Here is a 21956-nt window from a genome sequence, read left to right as displayed (position 1 = left end):
ATGTAATGCAAAGATATCATCACTTTAGAGATGGAGAAAGCATAAAGTGACAATTGTGAATCACTTAATATGATAAGGAGATTCTCCAGGTCATTAATCAATGTATAAAACTAAAACAAAATGTATTTTTAGTGACACAAGATACAAACATGGAAGCAATATGTATAATTAGAATTATTTATAATAAATATGAATAAATCATTGCAATTTCTTTAACCATAAAGAATAACTAAATCCTTCAGGACAATATCACATCAATGCACTGAACTCACTATGTTATCCCTGTAACAGAGCCTCCACATTTTCTCACTGTAATTTCCCCCTCATGAATGAATTTATGCTGCACTAATTTGAATGTTCGGGGGAAAATCAAACGCATTTCACTTGCAGTACACGAGCTGACTTAGCTTTCTTTGAATGACCACTTGTACGCGCTGACTCCACAGACAAGGTACGAAATATGTCAGGCTACGTCAATAGTGGTTGGTCTTCAGGGTTTCTACTCCACGGCCGTATTTCATATGGGTCCACATTTCCAATGCACGCCATTTTCTTCAAGTACCGCTGCTTTGCCTCTGGACGCAATTGGTGTCAATACCGTCCGTTTTCTTTGAGGTGCTTTTAAGCATCTTGTAGTCGTCGTTCCAACACAGTGTGTTTGTTTTGATTCGTAGACCCCGGAAATGGTGCTGCGCTCCCACAATGCATTGCAGCGTGACATCAACTCAAAAGCCCTATTGTGTGACAGTTTTATGGCAAAGGAGGGTGGGACTGACAAAATGTACTGGGGACTTCCCCCTTCAAGCGTGAAACTTGGTTTTTGATACTTTTGCTCCCTTACAAGAATAAACAATTCTTGACTGTTGCTCACTTTCTGCATTTTTATTGTGACAAAAACTCACTTGAGCAAATGATTACAATTATTAACCAGAAGACCATATGTCCCAATATAGGATATAAAGCAATAATAACAAACAACAGAGCTAAACAATGAACCAATAGAACAGGAGCATACTGAATTTTAACCCTCATGAAATGTAAAATCAGTTTTCCTGATACAATTAATAGAATAATGTAATAAACTGAACAAACAATGCTGAGAGTTCTTTACTGCTCTGGAAAAAAAGAAAAAAATGATTTGAATATGCATCATCTTTTCACTCCGGTGTTCAGCGATGACTCACAGCTGTCCCACATTTTCTAAGTATATACGTTTTAAACCGTATGAATTCTCATGTGCTTCTTTAATTGTACCTTATCGACAAACCTTTTCCCACAGATGCTACAAGGATACGGTTTCTCACCTGTGTGAATTCTTATATGACAGTCCAAACGTGACTTCTGAATAAATCCTTTACCACAGGTGCTACAACAATATGGCTTCTCACCTGTGTGAATTCTCCTGTGTGTTTTGAATCCTGATGAGTCAGAAAATCTTTTCCCACAGGTGCTACAACAATACGGTTTCTCACCTGTGTGAATTCTTACATGAGAATCCAGATGTGACTTCTGAATAAATTCTTTTCCACACATGCTACAACAATATGGCTTCTCACCTGTGTGAACTCTTGTGTGTGTTTTTAACGTTGATGAGGTAGCAAATCTTTTCCCACAGGTGCTACAAGAATATGGTTTCTCACCTGTGTGAACTCTCCTGTGTGTTTTGAACGCTGATGAGTCAGAAAATCTTTTCCCACAGGTGCTACAAGAATAAGGTTTCTCACCTGTGTGAATTCTCCTGTGTTTTTTTAACGCTGATGAGTCAGAAAATCTTTTCGCACAGGTGCTACAAGAATACGGCTTCTCACCTGTGTGAACTCTTAGATGTGCAATCAGTTTGTATTTATCAGGTAAAGTTTTTCCACACACGTCACATTGTACAGACTTATTCTTTGTGTCTGTTCTACTTTGACTCACTGACACAGGAGTGTTGTCTACTCTCTGACTGTAATGTCTCTTCTTCAGCTCTGCATTTCTAGTTGATCTTGAGTCCACATGCCCATTTTCTTCATAATCTCGGCTCTCTGCTTCAGGAGAGCTGTGAGAAAGGAGCTGCTCGCTGTTTGGTTCTGGTTCACTGTGGTCACTTTTCTCATAAGCGGGTGTCACCTTGAAAGTATCAGTCTCCTGCTTCAGTCCAAGCTGCTCTCCCTCCTGACTTCTGCAGAGTTCCTCCTGTTCCTCTTTAATCTGTGGAGGCTGTGGGTCCTCCTGGTCCAGACTGGAGTTCCTCTCCTGGTTAAAGACCTGCTGGTCTGTAAGAACATCCTCTTCCTTAAAAGCATGCTGCTGATGGACATCTAAAGGCACAAACGGGACAAAATGATAGCAAAACAAACATTTGAGAAAATATTTACTGGTCTAAACCATTAGCAGATCTCTACATCTTAAGCATGTTGCTCACATATACCACTGAAATTTAAAACGTAAAAATGTGAAAAATTAGGAGGTTTGAAAACTGTGAGTATTCGGGCACTGATGCAAATGTTTAGTTCTGACACTCTTATTAGTAAAGCTCAAAGTTCAACTGACGTCACATACCTGAATGTCTATGATGTATGAAGTAATTAGGGCTGCCACAAATGATTATTTTGATTGTCGACTAGTCACTGATTATTTTTGCGATTAAATGGCCTGCATTTGTATAGCGCTTTTCTAGTCCTTAGTCCAAAGCGCTTTACACTACATTCAGTCATTCACCCATTCACACACACATTCACACACTGGCGATAGCAAGCTACATTGTAGCCACAGCTGCCCTGGGGCGCACTGACAGAGGCAAGGCTACCGGACACAGGCGCCACCGGGCCCTCTGACCACCAACAGTAGGAAAACATGGGGTTAGTATGTTGCCATGCAGCCAGGAGGCAGCCTGGGATCGAACCACCGACCTTCTGATTAGTGGCTGACCTGCTCTGCCACCTGAGCTACAGCCACCCACAAATTAGTGGGTGGCTGATTAGTTGACTAATCAGATCATGCGTCCATTGGACGTAAAATGTACAACTTATTGCACCAGCATGTGTCTGCTCTTATTTAACAATCATTAGCTTACAGCTTGAAGTGTTTAAGGTATGTGCTAACTAAAAATAAAGACAAGATGATAGTTTATTCAATTTTAATGAAATCTGCAGATTGTCTCAGTGAAGTTTAATAAACAAGGCCGTCTGCTCCTTGCTATCTAAAATATAACTGGAGTAAATTCTCAACCATCTCACACTTCTGTTTAATCAGTTTTCTGCTTGACATTTATTCAGCTGTGTAAAAATTACAACTTTAATCTCAGCCTAACTGATTTACTGAGGAACAAAACACTGAAAAAAGACAAACAACATTTTCAAGGTATCTGAGTGACTTATATACAGTGCTGGGTAAGTTACTTTAAATTAGTAACTTAGTTACATTACTAGTTACTTCTATCAAAAGTAACTCAGTTACTTCAAGTTACTCGTTACTTTCAGAGTAACTAGTTACTAGGGAAAGTAACTTCGGTTTTACTCAGAATTCTCTTGTTAATGTGTTGCTTCCGTAACTGGATACCCAGCAAGATTGCCAGTCTTCTAGCTTGCTTACTTACCACAAGTGCACTGTGCCACCTACCAATAGAAAGGAAAAAATAATGTGCACATTTCCACGAGAGAAATCCCACACCTGATTCTATCCTAGCCTGCTTTTTACATCCAACACAAAAACTGCAGTCGTGGTGCTTTCGATTGTACTCAGAACTCGGAAATTCTGCCTTCTGAATAGGAAGATGTAGGTAACACCAGACTGCAGATGAGCTGCATACAGGGCTGGACTGGGACAAAAAAATCGTCCCGGGCATTTTGACTAGAGACCGGCCCACCATTATAGGAAAAATCATAAAACCTTTGAATGAAAATAAACACTGTTGTGACAGTGATGTACACTGTTCTGATGGTATATATGTATCAATCTATCAATTGTTTGTTGTAAGACTCAGATAATTATTTTTTTTAAAAGTGAGACATTTTAAATAAGAATAAGAAAGTATTTCCTTGTGCCCCCCTTTCCCTTTTAATGCCCTACATGGACCCCTGGCAACACTTTGCTAGACCCGCCCCTGCACAGTTACCAGCTGTCAGCTACTTAGAAAAGGATCCTGGTGTTATTTGTCTCTCAGAAACAGTTCATAACCTCCCTTCAACTCATTCATGTTAACTAAAAGGTAAACCTGTTTCTCCATCACAGCTCTGATGATTCAGTAAGGACATCGCCTGGTTTCATCTTCATGTTTCCCTCTTCATGTTTCCCTCTCACCAGATAACCAAACCGATATCATGACCAGCAGGTTTACAGCTGTGGCTCCAGCAAACATCAGCTGATACTAGTAATTAATATTAAATAAATTCTAACAACAGCTAATCAAGCTTAAACGTGCTGCTGTTGTTTACCGCGACATCCGCTGGTTTCCTCTTTCTGGCGCAAAGTGGGCGATAAATAAACAAGAGAGAAAAGCCAATCAGCTGATCACTGATCAGTTTCATGATTGAAGTATCAAGAGAGGGAGGGTGAGAGAATGAGAGAAGAAGAGGCAGCCGTGCAGCAAAGACAGAATAACTCCAGCTTTGTGTCTTTTTCATTGTAGCTGAAGTCCGGGACAAACTGTGTTCCTTTTCACCTCAATACGAAACGCGTAATATTTTCTCTGAATACGAGACGATTCCGTTTTTTACGGGACGGTTGGCAACTCTAATAATTAACCTTATGAACAAAATAAAGTTCAACATCAGTAACATAGCACCCACCTAGCTGTATAGAAACTTCGTCATGCTAGCTAGCACGCAGTACGAAAAAGTCAGCATAACGAAAATAAACTCCACCTAAACATATCTGACCGAGATGGACTGCAGGTTAAAACTTCTTACCTGAAGTTCAGTTCACCTGACACTCTCGGACCAGTGGCCGCTTCGGGTCTCTCCTCTTGCCTCCCTTTTCCTTCATCCACCTGCTGGCTTCCACCACTTGCTAATGTTATTGAATCTGTGGAAGCTCCGCGATAGCCACTACACGAAGTAACGAATAACGAACCTATTTAAATCCCAGTAACGAGTAACGCGTTCCCGGTTTTGGCATAATAACTAGTTACCGTGCTCGTTACCACAATAATAACGTAGTTACTGTAACGCGTTACTTAATAACGCGTTAGTCCCAACACTGCTTATATATCATGTTTAACATGAGTAACGAAAGGGGGAGGGGGTTTGAAAACTCTGTGAGTTCAGTGTTCTTCTTTCTTCTTGTGCCTTGAACCCCTAGCTATCGAGCTGGTGGGTAACAGAAGTCTTGAAAAATGTCAGAGCACTTTTGCAAATATGTGATATCTTGATAAACCGTGCAGATATCTGAAGTTTACACAGCTACATTTTTGCCTGAAAATATGTTAAAAGCTAATTTTGTGACCCAGAAAGAGTAATAAGAGTAATATTAAAACTAAGTAGCTGCCACCATTGTTGGGAATGTAAATTGGCTGAGGCGCACTATGATTCCTGGGATAGGTTGGGCCACGAAGGATACACCCAACCCATCCTTCAAATCTGGGAAAATGAAGGACACATTTGTAGGCCGCATTTGGAGGAATCTTCAAATTTGGACAGCCTTCATTGCATTGCTGCAACGTAATCGGCCTACAAATGCAGACTCCGAAGGATGCAGGCCCTGAATTTGGACACAGCTATGATACCGGACACTGCTTCTTCTTCTTCTTCGGGGTATAACGGCAGCTGTCATTCTTGTACATGCAGTGCTGCCATCTTCTGTTTCAGTCCGTTATTACAATCTTAAATCTTACAAAACTTCAAATGACACGTTGACTATTAAATTAGTGGTTGACGATTTTGATAGTTGACATAATCATGACTAGTCGACTAATTGTGGCAGCCCTAGAAATAAATAAATGTTGTTTTTTGTTAAATGAATGTGGATGTCTGGATTGGCTATAGTTATAAGAAGGCATGCTGGGGCAGAGCTCTCTTACACAGTGTTTTGGCTGTGCCTGAAATGCCATGAAAAATCTCTTCGTCTGATAAATTTCAGTTTAGAAACTCTGAATTCATATTTTCCAAAACAGAATAGAAATATTTATTCATACTTACTCAGACCTGTAAACTGTTCAAATCTCACCATTTCCATGCTGCAGAGGAAACATGTAATTCTTAAACTTAAACTGATAACAGAACAAAATGAAACTTGTGTTGTTGGCTTTGTGTCTCTGTGCAGATTTTGTCTGAGTAGTGGGTGGAAATTTGAAACTCAGATGTTTCACATCTTTCATTCTGCTGAATTCTTATGCACTAATTTTTCACCTTTTTGCATGAATTAATGGTGGAAATGTGTTTATGTAAATAAAAAACAGAAAATTATGCCAAAGAGATTAAATCATGCTGCGTTTTACTTTTGGACCTTCAATTCTTCCTGTGCCTCTGAAAATAAATGCAACCAACTAACCTAACCCAGCTGTCTGCATGTCTCTGGAGAGTGAACAAGGGGAGAACATGCAAACTCCACACAGAAAGGCCCGGCCACATAGTGGAGTCAAACTCAGGACCTTCTTGCTGTGAGCCAACAGCACTAACCACTGTTCCACTGTGACGCCTGTGAGTCATATTCACTTTTAATAAAACATCACACTTATTTTGTTGTTTTTTGTTTTTTTCCCTTTATCCCCATCCCTCTTCTCCACTGTTTTTTTCCCTCTTTCTTTTCCTCATTCAAGTCTGTCCCGTATCTAGCAAGTGAAAATAAAAAATAAAATAAACAATAAAAGGTGAATCAAATAGATCATTATGGCAAGGCTGGGATGGTCCATTTGGTAAAGTAAATCTGTTGGGCATCTTTCTTCGCCTTTAGACAATAATTGTGATGGCAAAAGAGCCAAACGGGACAGGCAAAAAAATAAATAAATAAAACATCACAGTTTTACATACCTATTCTGTGTAACTTTATCTCAGGTTTACAGAGGGTCTCCAGCAGTCTGAGCTGCTCTTCATCAGTCCAGACGATAATGCCTTCAGTCTCCTTCTTCAGTCCAAGCTGTTCTCCCTCCTGACTGCTGCAGAGCTCCTCCTGTTCCTCTGTAATCTGTGGAGGCTCTGGGTCCTCCTGGTCCAGATTGGAGTTCCTCTCCTGGTTACAGACCTGCTGCTCATCCAGACCCTCCTCTTCTTCACAGTCATGTTGTTGTGGGAAGTCTTGTCGAACAAAGAAACACAAGAATAATAATCACTAATGTGTTGATACAAAAACTCAAACTGTTTTTAAAAGCATGACTCAAAACCTGAATAAATGATGATCAGCCTGTCATATGACCCATTATGAGCCACACACACAACAGCTCAGTGAAATAGTTGTTCACACTGACAGCCACACGCTAACATATTAGCATTGAAGCTCCTCACTGTGAGCAAAGTCACAAAGTTCACCAAACTAAACTGCATGGTGACACCATGTCTGTCATCAGTGTCTGAAATCCTTCTTTAACCTCCTAAGACCCGAACTCTTCCACGACATGCATTTTTAATTTCACTTTGATATTTGGGCATATTGGGGCCCGATGAATGTAAAAACAAAGAATTACCAGATTTTTTTTTTTTTTTACCTTATTTTTGTTTTTAAGAAAAATAAGAGCCACATATAAGGATATTAGTTTAAAATTTTGACAGTATAATGGGGGGTAATTTGGGGTGGCTGTAGCTCAGGAGGTAGAGCTGGTCACCTACTGATCGGAAGGTCGGTGGTTCGATCCCTGGCTCCTCCTCCTCCAGTCTGCATGTCAAGTATCCTTGGGCAAGATACTAACCCCCACTTGCTCGCCGATGCATCCATCGGAGTATGAATGTCGTTAGAAAGCACTATGTATAGATAAAGTGCTTGTGTGAATGAGGCATGAATGAGGCATGTTGTATAGAGCACTTTGAGTACTCCGTGAGAGTAGAAAAGCGCTATATAAGAATCAGTCAATTTACCAATGTCCTCGTAAGTGGATATCAGGCCCTTGTAGAGCAAAATTGAGTATTTTGTTCTAAATAACCCAAAATGTGATGTCCACATATGTGGACGGCAGGTCCTAGGAGGTTAAATGAAGCTTCATTTCAACTTCAGAGAAGTCTGTTAACAACTTGTTAAATGTGTTTTCTGCTGACATCTAACTAGATCTTTACTGCACAGTCTCAGTGTTTACAGAGGATCTAAAACACTGACGCCTGATGTACTCAACACTGGAATCTGTTAGAGAAAAAAAAAGTTTAATAAATAAATCCATTAAAATGTTTTAAAAACTAATCTATCAGTGACCATGGACCTGCACCCGTCCAACATAGTCCATCACTGGACACTGACCCACAGCACTGATAAATACCCAGTTTAACATCTTCTAGTAAAGTCAGTCACACTGAAGAATCTGAGCTTGAACAGCACAAAGTTAAAAACATGTCCATACCTATGATGTGTGAGTTTCTGTCGGGTTTCCGGCTGATATCCAGCAGTCTGTGCTGACGGTTGATCTCCTCCTCATACTGGACGATGGTTTTTTGAACCTCTGAGAAGATTTCTTCACAAACAGCAGTTAGTCTCTCCTTGATGAACTCTCTCAGATACTGAACTGAACTCATTGCTGCTTCAACTGGGGCTGAGCGGATCGATACAAGCATCAATAGAAGCGATACAGACGTTGGTATCAGATCCACACTGACGTGACAGGATCAATACTTCAGTTTGTGTCTCTCCTCTAAGTTCAGTCCGCTTCATCAACAGCAGCCATGTCTGCACACACACCGCTCCTCTACCACAGTAGTGCTGTCCTCCTCCGTTCTTCTTCGGGGCTTGATGGCGTTTGACAAATCAGCTTACAGGTGCATTAATCCCGCCTACTGGACTGGAGTGTGGACAGGAGAATAGCAGGAAAAACAAGGATAATTATATTCTTTCATCAATCTTATAATTCAATAGAACAATCATCCATTTACTCGTAGATTTCTGAGTTTAATGAGGAGTCTCTCTTTCCATAACATGTTGTATGGCTGTATTAAAGAAGACTGCTATCATCATTTCCTTATTTGTTTGAGCTTTCCTGATTTTTGATTCCAAACATAATAAACTATCCATCGTCCCTCTTTCTTTATGAAACCCACTCTGATCCCCAGAGAAGAGACTGTTAGTATCTAAAAATCAGCTTCATCTGTTTTCATTCTCTCCCAACAATACGATGGGTTTTTAAATAGTTTACTATTGTCTTTAAAATGCACACTGGATTCATTCAACACGTTTATGAGAACGCATCAATTTACTAGACGATTTAATTACACACTAATCAATATTACAAACAAACAGTATATTTATAAGCACAATATTTTTTAAATAATCTCAAAACATTTCTGACTGTGTGTCTAAATGAAATAAAGTTCAAGATAAGTCAATAGCTGTGTCCCAATTCATAGGCCGCATCCTTTGGAGGCCGATTATGCCACAGCCAGGTGATGAAGGCTATCCCAGTTAAAAGTCTGCTCCAAATGCAGCCCACAAATGCGTCCTCCTTTTCCTCGGATTAGAAATATCGTTGCGGTGGATTTGAGTGAAGTTGCCCCGCCACGTTCTTCAAATCCAACAAAAGTGGGATCAAACGTTTGTGCTATGTTTGTGCTGCAATCATTTTAAAGATATTAATAAAAATTTCTAGAGGTCATCAGAGGTCATTCAGCCCCCCCCCCACACACACACACACCCATTAATGGAATCAAACAAAACTGGTGTCAATCAATTGTGCTATGTTTGTGCTGGTTTGTGCTGCTTCTGATTTAAAGATATTAATGAAAATGTAAAGGTCAAAAGGTCAACCAGCCCCCCCACATTACCCAAATCAAACAAAATTGATGTCAAACATTTGTGCTACGTTTGTGCTGCAATCATTTAAAATATATTAATAAAATAAGGTCTTCGTGCGTGCTTAATCATCCAGGTAAGTAAATCTCAAAAGGTTGATTCTGTTCATCTGGACGTAGCGTTTTCAGTGGGAGAAACTTTTCCTCACTCATCCAAGTGACTTCTTCAGTCTCAGCTGACTGCAGGTTTCCCCAACCTTACAAGCAGTACATTTGCACAGTGACTGAAACTAGCACCACTGAATGAACAAAGGGCTGGGAGGTTAGTTCCATGATTGTTAATATGCAAATTCTTATGACCATTGATCAACGACTACTGATCAAGGCCTACTGATCAATGGCCATGAGTGTCATGCAGGAAGTAGAGTCGCTGTTGGTCGCTGTTTCTTTGCAAGCTCCTTTGACTGTTGGTCTTCTCCACATTCAGGGTGTGTTTATCTTGCTGAACCACATCCCTACAAACACTCATCAGAGATCCGTTTCTCAGTATTATAGGACTCTTCATCTCCCTACAGGCGTATTTATCGCTGTTGTAGCTGAATCTGGTTCCACTCACCGAACGACGACCGTCTGGAGACGATTTTATGATCACTTTAAATCCGTCCTCGTGTCTCGTTGTCACGGTTACACTGCGCTCACTGTCCGTTTCCTCATTACAGGTTTACTTTCACTCTGCTTGTTGTTCTCCTTTTCCGCTTTGTTTTCTGTTTGTTTGTCTTATTATGTTTATCTTATTTCACCGCTACATCGCTCACCATCCACTTCTATTCTCATTTCACTTCCTGAGACGTCACTTCCCTCTGCAGTCTGCTGTCCATTCACAGCCCGTTAGGTCAACTTAGAGCCCCTCCCCCCTACACTCCTGACTGAGCAGACACCTTTGTTTGTTTGTTTTTTGGTTTATAAAACTTATAGAGACAGTGTAAAGAGGCCCGTACAACAAATCTGCGACATGTTGAAAGACACTTGCTTAACCTTACTATTGATACAATATTTATCACAAGTCCTCCATCATTCTGCTGCTGTATGTCATTAAATAAGGAAGAGCAGCAGTGTTTAGAAGCAGATACAGTAACATAATTAATTATATTACTAATATTGTTCTTTGAACATTTTTCTTTCACATCATTATCACAAATATATAAAGCTGTGATCAATTTTTCTTTCAGTCTCTCTGCTCATTTGAATGTTTGCTCCAGGTTCATTTGTGTGTAATCATCAGTGTTGGTCAAGTTACTTGAAAAAAGTAATCAGTAATTAATTACTGATTACTTCCCCAAAAAAGTAATCCCGTTACTTTACTGATTACTTATTTTCAAAAGTAATTAATTACTTAGTTACTTTTTAAAAACACGATTTACAACCTGAATAGGTGATAAAGCGATAGATCTTTCAGCCCAATTCTACTTTTTCTGCATAATTCATCATACAAAATGTAATCAAATGGAAAAGTCTCTTTTTAAAACTTGTTTTATCCGTTTTAATCTTTTAACTTTATGCATCAAGCAAAAAGTTAATTATGTGCACCATTCTCTGACTTGAATAAATTAGTTTAACATTTAAACCTATTTTCTGCACATTCCAGCACATAAAATAAAATATTTTTTTGTGTTTACACTCAGTCTTTCAAATAGATGCAAGTAAAACAGAGCAGAAAGTAAATAAAGTCAAAGACTAGCGGTCCTGTTGCTCTATTTTCACCTGTAAAGCAGGAGTTGGGTAGGCGGAGGTTTACCCTGGTGCAGGTGTGGCGCAGCGGTCGGTGGAAGAATCCGCGAGTTTCTCTGTGAATTTCCCATTAAGTCGTTGCGCACTCGGTGCTTGTTTAGGGGTTTTTTTCGGTGTAAAAAGAAGTTTTCTTCCCACGCACAACGGATGCTAATGTTTTTGTCACTTTTTATGGAATCAAACTCAAAGTAAGGTCAGTACTTACACGCTTTAAACGCTGCATGCTCACACCCTCTCTCCCGCACTCGATATATGATCCATTGTTGATCTGCACACAGCTGTTGTCACGAACGTCGCACTCGCTTACGTCACTGTCATGAGACATTCTCAAATCACGGTTTTAGTAACGCAGTAACGCAGCGTTCCTACGGGAAAGTAACGGTAATCTAATTACCGTTTTTGCAATAGTAATCCCTTACTTTACTCATTACTTGAAAAAAGTAATCAGACTACAGTAACGCGTTACTTGTAACGCGTTACTTGTAACACGTTACTGCCCATCTCTGGTAATCATTTTCTCACATATGAATTCAGATCAGACTCACTGAGCTCAACATGAACTTCCTGCGAGCAGAAACTAAAATTAGCGCAAAAACAGCAGGAATATTTGAAACATGGTGGATGTGTTGCAGACGAGTAGGAAGCAGAAATATCTGCCTAAATTTTATTGGAGTTTTATTATTTTTATTTTAAACCATAATGTTTGCTGATATCATGCCCCTATTGTTTGCTCTCATCAATGTTCTGTTTTTAACTGCTTTTCACATCTGGTCCAGGTATTCTTCCTCTAAACATCAGAAACCTTTATTCTAAACTAGGTTTTTTTTTTAAAGCATCAGATACAGAGTAACTATCTACCATGATTTTAATGAGTCTTCTGGCAACAGATTTGAACTGGGACTGGTTATCTTATGTACTGAGAGAAGAAATCAATACTCACTACAGCTCACTTTTAGATTTTATTTGTTCTCCTCCAAAGTCTGGATTGTAAAACTGAAAAGCCTAAAAGGAAAATTCCTGCCAAATCTTCTGAAATTCAAACAATGCAGTTCAAGTAGTTATCAAGTAGAAACCTTTCATCTAAAAATGTCTTTAAATGATTTTACTCTAAATACAATAACTGGTTCTTAGTAGCACGATTACATAATCGTAAAAAATGCCCATAAATGTAAGTTCATTTTGAATCAGTGTAATATTATTTTCACACATCAATGGACCACTGAACTTCTCAGCTCATTTAGAAACTACACAAGTACATATAATGGTCAGAGATCAACATGAACCTGTCTTCTCTGTTTATTTGACTTTAATCAACTCTGCAGTGGCTACATAATCTAAAAGCCAAAGTCCAGCATAGAGCGGCTGAGTGAATGTGGTCTGGACTCTGTGGAGGAGAGTCATGGTCTCAGACACGCTGTAGAAAGACAGAATACCTGCTCTGTGATCCAGGTACACTCCTACTCTGGAGGACTGAGGACATGAGAGGACAGTTTGGACTTTGTTATATTGAAATTTATAACCGTTTGTGTCACAATATAATGCCTGAGATTTGTCATTCCATCCAAATCCACATTCATTGCCCCTTCCTGCTCTGCTGATATTCTTGTATGCAACTGCGACATAAACTGCTCCCCCTCTCCACTCCACCTCCCAGTAACAACGTCCACTCAGACTCTCTCTACTCAGGACCTGATACCATACAGTGAATCTGTCTGGATGATCAAAATAAGACTTTTGTTGTTTCATAAATGTTACTTTTCTGTTCCCCTCAGATAATAACAGATGTGTGTTTGCTGTGTTTGGATCCAGTGTAAGTTCATGTGAATATTTTAAGAATCCAGCTCTGGTCTTTGGCTCTGGTGGTGACAGTAAAACATCCTCTTCAGTGACTGTCAGTGAGATGTTTGTCCATTCCTCTCTCAGAATGTCCTGTAGTTTATCTCTGGTCTCTGACACAGCTGCTGTCACATCCTCAAAGTAGCTCAGAGGACGAATATTGATGCTGGATGAGTGTGTAGACTCACTGAGTGCTGACAGTGAGGGGTAGTTGTGTAGAAACTGGTTGTGATCCTCTGTGTGTGAGAGCTGCTCCAGCTCGCCGTCTTTCCTCTTCAGCTCAGCGATCTCCTGCTCCAGCTTCTCCTGAAGCTCTTTGACTCGACTCACTTCAGTCTCCTGCTGGGATCTGACCTGCTGCTTCACATCAGAGCTTCTTTTCTGGATGAGACGGATCAGCTCAGTGAACATCTTCTCACTGTCCTCCACTGCTTTATCAGCAGAGCCATTGATGGCCTCCACCTCCTGTTGAAGCAGCTTCACATCTTTCTCTCGCTCCTGGATTCTCTGCTGGATGTTTAGTCGTCTCACCTCGAGCTCCTTCTGCTTCTCAGTCCTTTCTGCTGCAACTGGGACTGTTTCATGGCCTTTATGTTCATCCATTGTGCAGAGATAACAGATACTCTGCTGATCAGTAGGACAGAAAATCTTCATCACCTCATCATGACGAGAGCAGATGTTCTCCTGAAGCTTCTTGGAGGGGGCCACCAGCTTGTGTTTCTTTAATGGAGCTGCATCATAGTGAGGTTGGAGGTGTTTCTCACATTAAGAGGCTGGACAAGATAAACAGGACTTGATGGCTTTCAGCTTCCTCCCAGTGCAGACATCACAGATCACATCTTCAGGTCCAGCATAGCAGTGATCAGCTGGAGCAGCTTGGAGTCCAGTCTTCTTCAGCTGCTCCACTAAAGTTGCAAACATGACGTTTTTCTCCAGGACAGGCCTCGGTGTGAAAGTTGTCCTGCACTGAGGGCAGCTGTAGAGTCCCTTCCTGTCCTCTTCATCAAAGTGGGATTTAATACAGTTCCTGCAGTAGCTGTGTCCACATGCTGTAGTCACCGGATCCTTCAGTAGATCCAAACAGATGGAACAAGAGGTTTCTTGGTCCAGCTGAACTCCTTTCTGTGCCATTTCTCCTCTCAGTGTCAGTGACTGTGTGAGTTTCTCTTCCTTATAACTGAAACTAGTCTGAGCTCTGATCTCAACAACATGTTTCTGCAGTGAATGGAGCCTGTCAGCTCTTACACGTCACCACAACGTGCAAATCTGAAGGGAAAGGAACGAGGAAACATGTGGACAGTGAGGAGGTGCTGTGTTTAAGAGCAGGAAGAAGAGGGAGGGTTATCAGGCTGTGCTTTACTCCAGGAAGAGGAGCAGTTTGAGAGCGATACTGTGTGTTTAACCCTTTTTATTTACTGCTACGCTCAACTTTTAAGCTTGTTAACCCTTTCTTCTATTTAAGTTCAATTAAATTCAATTTTATTTATATCGGGCCAAATCACAACAAAAGTCACCTCAAGGCGCTTTATATTGTACAGTAGATACAGAGAAAAGCCCAACAATCATGACCCCCTATGATCAAGCACTTTGGCGACAGTGGGGAGGAAACAACTCCCTTTTAACAGGAAGAAACCTCCGGCAGAACCAGGCTCAGGGAGGGGCGGCCATCTGATGCGACCGGTTGGGGTGAGAGAAGGAAGACAGGATAGAGACATGCTGTGGAAGAGAGACAGAGATTAATAACAGATATGATTCAATGCAGAGAGGTCTACTAACACATGTTGAGTGAGAAAGGTGACTGGAAAGGAAAAACTCAATGCATCATGGGAATCCCTGGCAGCCTACGTCTATAGCAGCATAGCTAAGGGAGGATCCAGGGTCACCTAACTCCAGCCCTAACTATATGCTTTAGCAAAAAGGAAAGTTTTAAGCCTAATCTTGAGAGTAGAGATAGTGTCTGTCTCCCGAATCCAAACTGGAAGCTGGTTCCACAGAAGAGGGGCCTGAAAACTGAAGGCTCAGCCTCCCATTCTACTTTTAAATACCCTAGGAACAACAAGTAGGCCTGCAGTGCGAGAGCGAAGTGCTCTAATAGGGTGATATGGTACTACAAGGTCATTAAGATAAGATGAGGCCTGATTATTTAAGACCTTGTATGTGAGGAGCAGGATTTTGAATTCAATTCTGGATTTAACAGGAAGCCAATGAAGGGAAGCCAATACAGAAGAAATATGCTCTCTCTTTCTAGTCCCTGTCAGCAGTGGCGGTCCTAGCCTGTCTGGCGCCCTGGGCGAACACTCCCTCTGGCCCCCCCCACACACACACATACATACATACATAAAAATTAACGATTGTACATAAACAAAAAACTGTTGTCGGAACGATACTGAATTTCACTACAGAAACACACACACACACACACACGAAGAGAGAGACTATGCATAGTATGCAAACGGCTACCAAACAGCTATCATAATTCGTCATACAATGAGAACAGGACAAATCAACAACTGACAATGACTAATTAATATTAAAATCTGTAACATAATGTATTGTTTGGATTTTAGTCTGTTACTGTTACTATTTTTACCAATTCTTCTTGGAGCAACTGTAACCCACATAATTTCTTTAGGGATTAATAAAGTATACTGATTCTGATTGTTTCAGGATGACCTGCCATTATCCAATGACACATCTGCTTACCTGTATCTTTTGCTCGTTTATCCTCCTCTTCTTTTGTCTTTTTTTTTTCTAAACTGAGCACCTGATGGCTTTGAACTTTTCTTGTCCATCTTGGTTTTAATTTTGCACTCCAGTATGAACACCCATCCCCCAACTCGAGAATCACCACAAGGTGTATTTCTGGGATTTCGCACAACCCAGTATTCAAATCAAGAGTACATAATGGGCTTGGATTTACAGCATTTTGAATGAAATGTGCTCTATTTGGAAGCAGCCGGCCCCCTCACCTTTCGATGTGTTGTGTGTGAGACTTTAAATCATCAAACTGTAAATGATAAGTTTTAAATTGTTATTAATCCCTTTACTACTAGTCCTAAAGTGTATATTTATTTTCTTACTCTTCTTATATATATATTGTTTGTTTACTTGCACTGCTGTAACTGGAGCCTCGTCGTCTCGTCTCTCTATATCCTGGACTGTATGTAGCGGAGATGACAAAGTTTACTTTGACTTCAGCAGCAAGCAGGCGCACCGAGGGCTCTCGCACTCACTCTGAACATATAGAATTTCGAAAAAACATTGGTGCAAATCATAAGTCTGTATCATAATGTCTGGTGTTTTCGTGTTTGTTGGTTTGTTTTTATTTTGTTTTATTTTGGGGGTGGGTTATTAGACGCTGCTCCAGCCAGCCAGTGAATCCCCCGCCGCCCCGCCCTCTCCTCCCTGTGCCGCAAGCAGCAGGCGCACCTCGCAAACGGAGGGCGCCCTTACTCCCAGCAAATGGGCGATAAGAAAACCGATCGGTGCCTATGCCATTCCCAATATGCACTGGCATGACGTCGGGGCAGCATGAGTACAAGCAATTTTTTTATTTATTTATTTATTTTTGCCGATGCCCGTGATGCCGCCCCCCACCACGATGCCGCCCCGGGCAACTGCCCGTGTCGCCCGTATCAAAAACCGCTACTGCCTGTCAGTACTCTTGCTGCAGCATTTTGGATTAACTGAAGGCTTTTCAGAGAGATTTTTGGACATCCTGATAATAAAGAATTGCAGTAGTCCAGCATGGAAGTAATAAATGCATGAACTAGTTTTTCAACGTCACTCTGAGACAGGATATTTCTAACTTTAGAGATGTTGCGCAAATGGAAGAAAGCAGTCTTACACATTTGTTTAATATGTGCGTTGAAGGACATGTCTTGGTCAAAAATCACTCCAAGGTTCCTTACTGGAGGCCAAGGTAATGCCATCCAGAGTAAGAATCTGGTTTGACACCATATTTCTAAGATTTTCAGGGCCAAGTACAATAACCTCAGTTTCATCTGAATTAAGAAGCAGAAAGTTAGCGGCCATCCAGGTCTTTATGTCTTTAAGACATTCCTGCAGTTTAACTAATTGGTGAGTGTTATTTGGCTTCATGGATAGATAGAGCTGGGTGTCATCTGCATAGCAGTGAAAATGTAAGCTATGTCTTCTAATGATGCTGCCTAAGGGAAGCATGTATAATGTAAACAGAATTGGTCCTAGCACTGAACCCTGTGGAACTCCATAATTAACCTCAGTGTGTGAAGAGGACTCTCCATTTACATGCACAAATTGGAGTCTATTAGATAGATATGATACAAACCACTGCAGCACAGTACCTGTAATACCTACAGCATGTTCTAATCGCTCTAATAGGATATTATGGTCGACAGTATCGAACGCTGCACTGAGGTCTAGCAGGACAAGCACAGAGATGAGTCCACTGTCAGAGGCCATAAGAAGATCATTTGTAACCTTCACTAAAGCTGTTTCTGTGCTGTGATGAGCTCTGAAACCTGACTGAAACTCTTCAAATAAGCCATTCCTCTGCAGATGATCAGTTAGCTGTTTGACAACTACTTTTTCAAGGATTTTTAATATGAAAGGAAGGTTGGAGATTGGCCTATAATTAGCTAAGATAGCTGGGTCTAGGGATGGCTTTTTGAGTAAAGGTTAAACTACAGCCAGCTTGAAGGCCTGTGGTACATTGACTGATTATTAGAGATAGGATAGGTTGATCATATTTAAGATTGAAGCATTAATTAATGGCAGAACTTCTTTGAGCAGTTTTGTAGGAATGGGGTCTAAAAGACACGTTGATGGTTTGGAGGAAGTAATTATTGAAGTTAAATCAGAAAGATCAATTGGAGAAAAGGAGTCTAACTTAACATCAATGGTACTAAAAGTAGCTGTAGATAATATTACATCTGTGAGATGATTATTGGTAATTTTTTCTCTAATGATTAAAATTTTATTTGTGAAGAAGTTCATGAAATCATTACTAGTTAACGTTAAAGGGATGGTTGGCTCAAAAGAGCTCTGACTTTTTGTCAGCCTGGCTACAGTGCTGAAGAGAAACCTGGGGTTGTTCTTATTTTCTTCAATCAGTGACAAATAGTAAGATGTTCTGGCTTTGCGGAGGGCTTTCTTTTAAAGCAGCAAACTATTTCTCCAGGCTAAATGATGATCTTCTAAATTTACGAGTTATCTGCTTTAGGCTACGTGTTTGAGAATTATACCATGGAGTCAGGTAATGATTTGAGGCCTTAGTTTTCACAGGAGCTACAGTATCCAGAGTCGTATGTAGTGAGGAGGTAAAATTATTAACAAGTTAATTGATCTCTGATGGGGTAGTGTTCAGATAGCTGCTCTGCTCTATGAGCATTGAAGATGATAACAGTGGAAGGATTATATTCTTAAACTTAGTTACAGCGCTTTCAGAAAGACATCTACTGTGATAAAGTCTACTCTCCATTGTTGTGTAATCAATTATTGTAAATGTTATCAGAAAATGATCAGACAGGAGAGGGTTTTCAGGAAACACTGTTAAATGTTCAGTTTCTATGCCATATGTTAAAACAAGATCTAGAGTGTGATTAAAGTGGTGGGTGGGTTCTTTTACATTTTGAGAGAAGCCAATTGTGTCTAATAAGAGATTAAATGCCATATTGAGGCTGTCATTTTTAGCATCTACATGGATGTGAAAATCACCCACAATAATTATTTTATCTGAGCTGAGAACTAAATCAGATATATAGTCTGAGAAATCAGAGAGAAACTCTGTGTAAGGCCCAGGTGGACGATAGATGATAACAAGTAAGGCTGGTTTCTGAGTTTTACAGCTGGGGTGGACAAGGTTTAATTCATTTGACAGCATCAGGCTGTCAAATGAATTAAAAGTCTGTCTTGGTCTTTCGTTAATTAATAGGCTGGTGTGAAAAATTGCTGCCACACCGCCCCCTCGGCCTGTGCTTTGAGGTTTCTGGTAGTTAGAATGACTCGGGAGTTTTGATTCATTTAAACTAACATAATCATCTGGCTGCAACCAGGTAGTGTTCTTTCTTTGTGATTTTTTATATTTAAGTTGTTTGTTGCTGGTTTTTAGTTTATTTTTTGTCTTTTTGGGAGCTGACACAGTCTCAATGGAAATGGGTTTTTGGGGGGGTAGCAGGGGGAGAGAAGCTGCAGAGAGGCGTGTAAGACTGCAACTCTGCTTCCTGGTCCCAACTGTGGATTGTCATATTTTGGGGGGGGTTTAATAAATTTGTCCATATTTCTAGAAATGAGAGCTGCTCCATCCAAAGTGGGATGGATGCCGTCTCTCCTAACAAGACCAGGTTTCCTCCAGAAGGTTTGCCAATTATCTATGAAGACCACATCGTTTCTTGGACACCACTCAGAGAGCCAGCAATTTCAGGAGAACATGCGGCTAAACATGTCACTCCTGGTCTGATTGGAGAGGGGACCAGAGAAAACTACAGAGTCCGACATTGTTTTGGCAAAGTTACACACCGATTCAATATTGATTTTAGTGACCTCCGATTGGCGTAACCTGGTGTCATTACTGCCGACGTGAATTATGATTTTACTGTATTTACGTTTACCCTTAGCCAGTAGTTTTAAATTTCCTTCAATGTCGCCTGCTCTGGCCCCTGGAAGACAATTGACTATGGTTGCCAGTGTCTCTAGCTTCACATGTCTGAGAACAGAATCACCAATTACCAGAGTTTGACCCCCCAGCCGCCCTCTTTCCCCAGCTGCTTGAGATCTGCCGGGGAACAGCTAGCGGGGCCTACACTATCTTCGGCTGCACCAGCTATAGGGGCCTGGCTAGCTATGGGTGAATGAAGGGTGCGAAGCCGAGTCTCCAATTCAGTAATCCTGGCCTCCAGAGCTACAAATATGATACATTTCTTACAAGTATCATTACTGCTAAAGGAGGCCGAGGAATAACTAAACATCTGACACAATGAGCAGGAAAGTGCAGGAGGGACAGGTGAAGTAGCCATGGTGCTAACGAGTCGGCGATGAGCTAAGCTAAGCTAGCTAGCTTACTTACAACTGGGCTCGTCAGCATATTTACATGCTTCCATCTCCCATTTCTGCTCGGTAGCACCTCATAGTTTTCGACTTTACTTTTTCCCCCTCCCTCACGCTCACACACACACAGCGGGAGGGGTGGTCCCACACGTTCTCCCTGTAGCACGGACTACACCATGAGGCTACAGTCTTAAAGGGCCATGCCTGTAACACTCTGCCGTCGTATTAAATCATTTGTTTTGTATAATAATTTAAAAAAAAAAAATTTTTCACATCAGTATGCGGGCTGCAAGTACAGGTGACGTGGGCCACAAATGGCCTGCGGGCCGCGAGTTTCAGACCCCTGTTCTAGAGGCTTCTCAAAAGCCTCTAGAAGGAAATTAGTTATCGTGTGACAGTTTTATGGCAAAGGAGGGTGGGACTAGGGATGGGTACCGGTGTCATGGCACCGGTTCTGACATAAACGGTAGTAACCAGACCGAAAAGCAGCGCACATTTCGGTGCTTTATTTCGGTGCTTTTTTTTCCTGAGCTGTGATACACTTCTAGCCAATCATTTTACGTTTCCGAGGATAGTAGGTGGGTCCAGGTACGTACGTTCTTTTAGAGCAGAGCTACAGATTAAAAATGCCCAAGGTGAAGCGGTCAAAAGTCTGGCTGTACTTCACAGCAAAATATGCAAACTCAGCAGCCTGCAACAAGTGCTTTAAGCTGATACTGTGATACTGTCAAAGGAGGTAACACCTCGAATCCGATGAAACACCTGGCGACGCATAGCGTTTTTTTTTTAAAAGCTGAGAAATGCGCCGTATTTGATAGCTTGCTGCGAGACCTCACACCGAGCACATCTACTGCGGGTGTGGTGCCTGTTATCGGACCCGGATTTAGCAACATCCTCCAAAAACCCGAAGAGGAGAGTCCTGGCCCCTAGCCCTGCCAGTGTAGCAGAAATGATGATGGATGATGATGGCAGCAGCAGCTGTTCTTCTCTGCGTGAGTAGCTTAATGTTGTTCGTGTGTAATTTACGTTGAGTAGGCTAACCACGTTATTACATTAATGCATGTAAGGTGAACTAGCAAACATCATCATAGCTACATGCGGCTGTCTTCTTGTTTGATGGCAGATACTCCCTTCACCCTGGCCAAAAAGGCTAAAATGACCAAAGAAAAAGAGGGAAACAGCTAAACATGAGAGGTTTTTGGACAAAGTTTGTGTTTTTTCCATTGTTTAAGCACTGCTTCCAGCCAAGAGTGATACCATATATGCCCCATAGCTGCAGAAAAGGCTAACATTGTTATCTTTTTACAAACAAACAGCTGAACATGAGAGGTTTTTGGACCAATTTTGTGTTCTCCATTCTTTAAGCACCGGTTTGAGCACCGTTTGAGCACCGGCACCATTTCAAAAGTACCGATTTGGCACCGGTATCGGATAAAACCTAAACGATACCCATCCCTAGGTGGGACTGAC

At 41.1% G+C, this 21956-nt stretch overlaps 2 protein-coding genes and 1 pseudogene across 3 annotated transcripts; all 3 read right to left on the bottom strand.

Moving 5' to 3' along the window:
* Nucleotides 1–867: 867 nt before the first annotated feature.
* Nucleotides 868–10713, bottom strand: LOC146390342 (uncharacterized). Of its 2 annotated transcripts, XM_084923385.1 has the most exons (4): nt 10453–10713; nt 8459–8893; nt 6948–7211; nt 868–2300 (listed from the first exon to the last, which is right to left on the bottom strand). In XM_084923385.1, the coding sequence occupies exons 2-4, from the start codon at nt 8667–8669 to the stop codon at nt 1216–1218; spliced, it is 1560 nt and encodes a 519-aa protein (XP_084779511.1). In that variant the 5' UTR covers nt 8670–8893; nt 10453–10713; the 3' UTR covers nt 868–1215. The 2 variants fall into 2 exon arrangements, with proteins under 2 accessions (XP_084779511.1, XP_084779512.1); XM_084923386.1 differs by lacking the exons at nt 8459–8893; nt 10453–10713 and adding an exon at nt 7740–7829.
* Nucleotides 10714–12179: 1466 nt separating this feature from the next.
* Nucleotides 12180–14199, bottom strand: LOC146390341 (tripartite motif-containing protein 16-like). Its single transcript, XM_084923384.1, has one exon. The coding sequence runs from the start codon at nt 14112–14114 to the stop codon at nt 12921–12923; it is 1194 nt and encodes a 397-aa protein (XP_084779510.1). The 5' UTR covers nt 14115–14199; the 3' UTR covers nt 12180–12920.
* A 391-nt stretch (nt 14200–14590) lies between these two features.
* On the bottom strand, nt 14591–21952 carry LOC146390340 (uncharacterized; annotated as a pseudogene).
* Nucleotides 21953–21956: the final 4 nt, after the last annotated feature.

This window comes from Perissodus microlepis, chromosome 3 (genome assembly GCF_051167445.1).
Source record: "Perissodus microlepis isolate ML-2025 ecotype Zambia chromosome 3, ASM5116744v1, whole genome shotgun sequence".
In the NCBI taxonomy this organism is placed as follows: domain Eukaryota; kingdom Metazoa; phylum Chordata; class Actinopteri; order Cichliformes; family Cichlidae; genus Perissodus; species Perissodus microlepis.
This window is presented reverse-complemented; position numbering and strand designations above follow the sequence as displayed.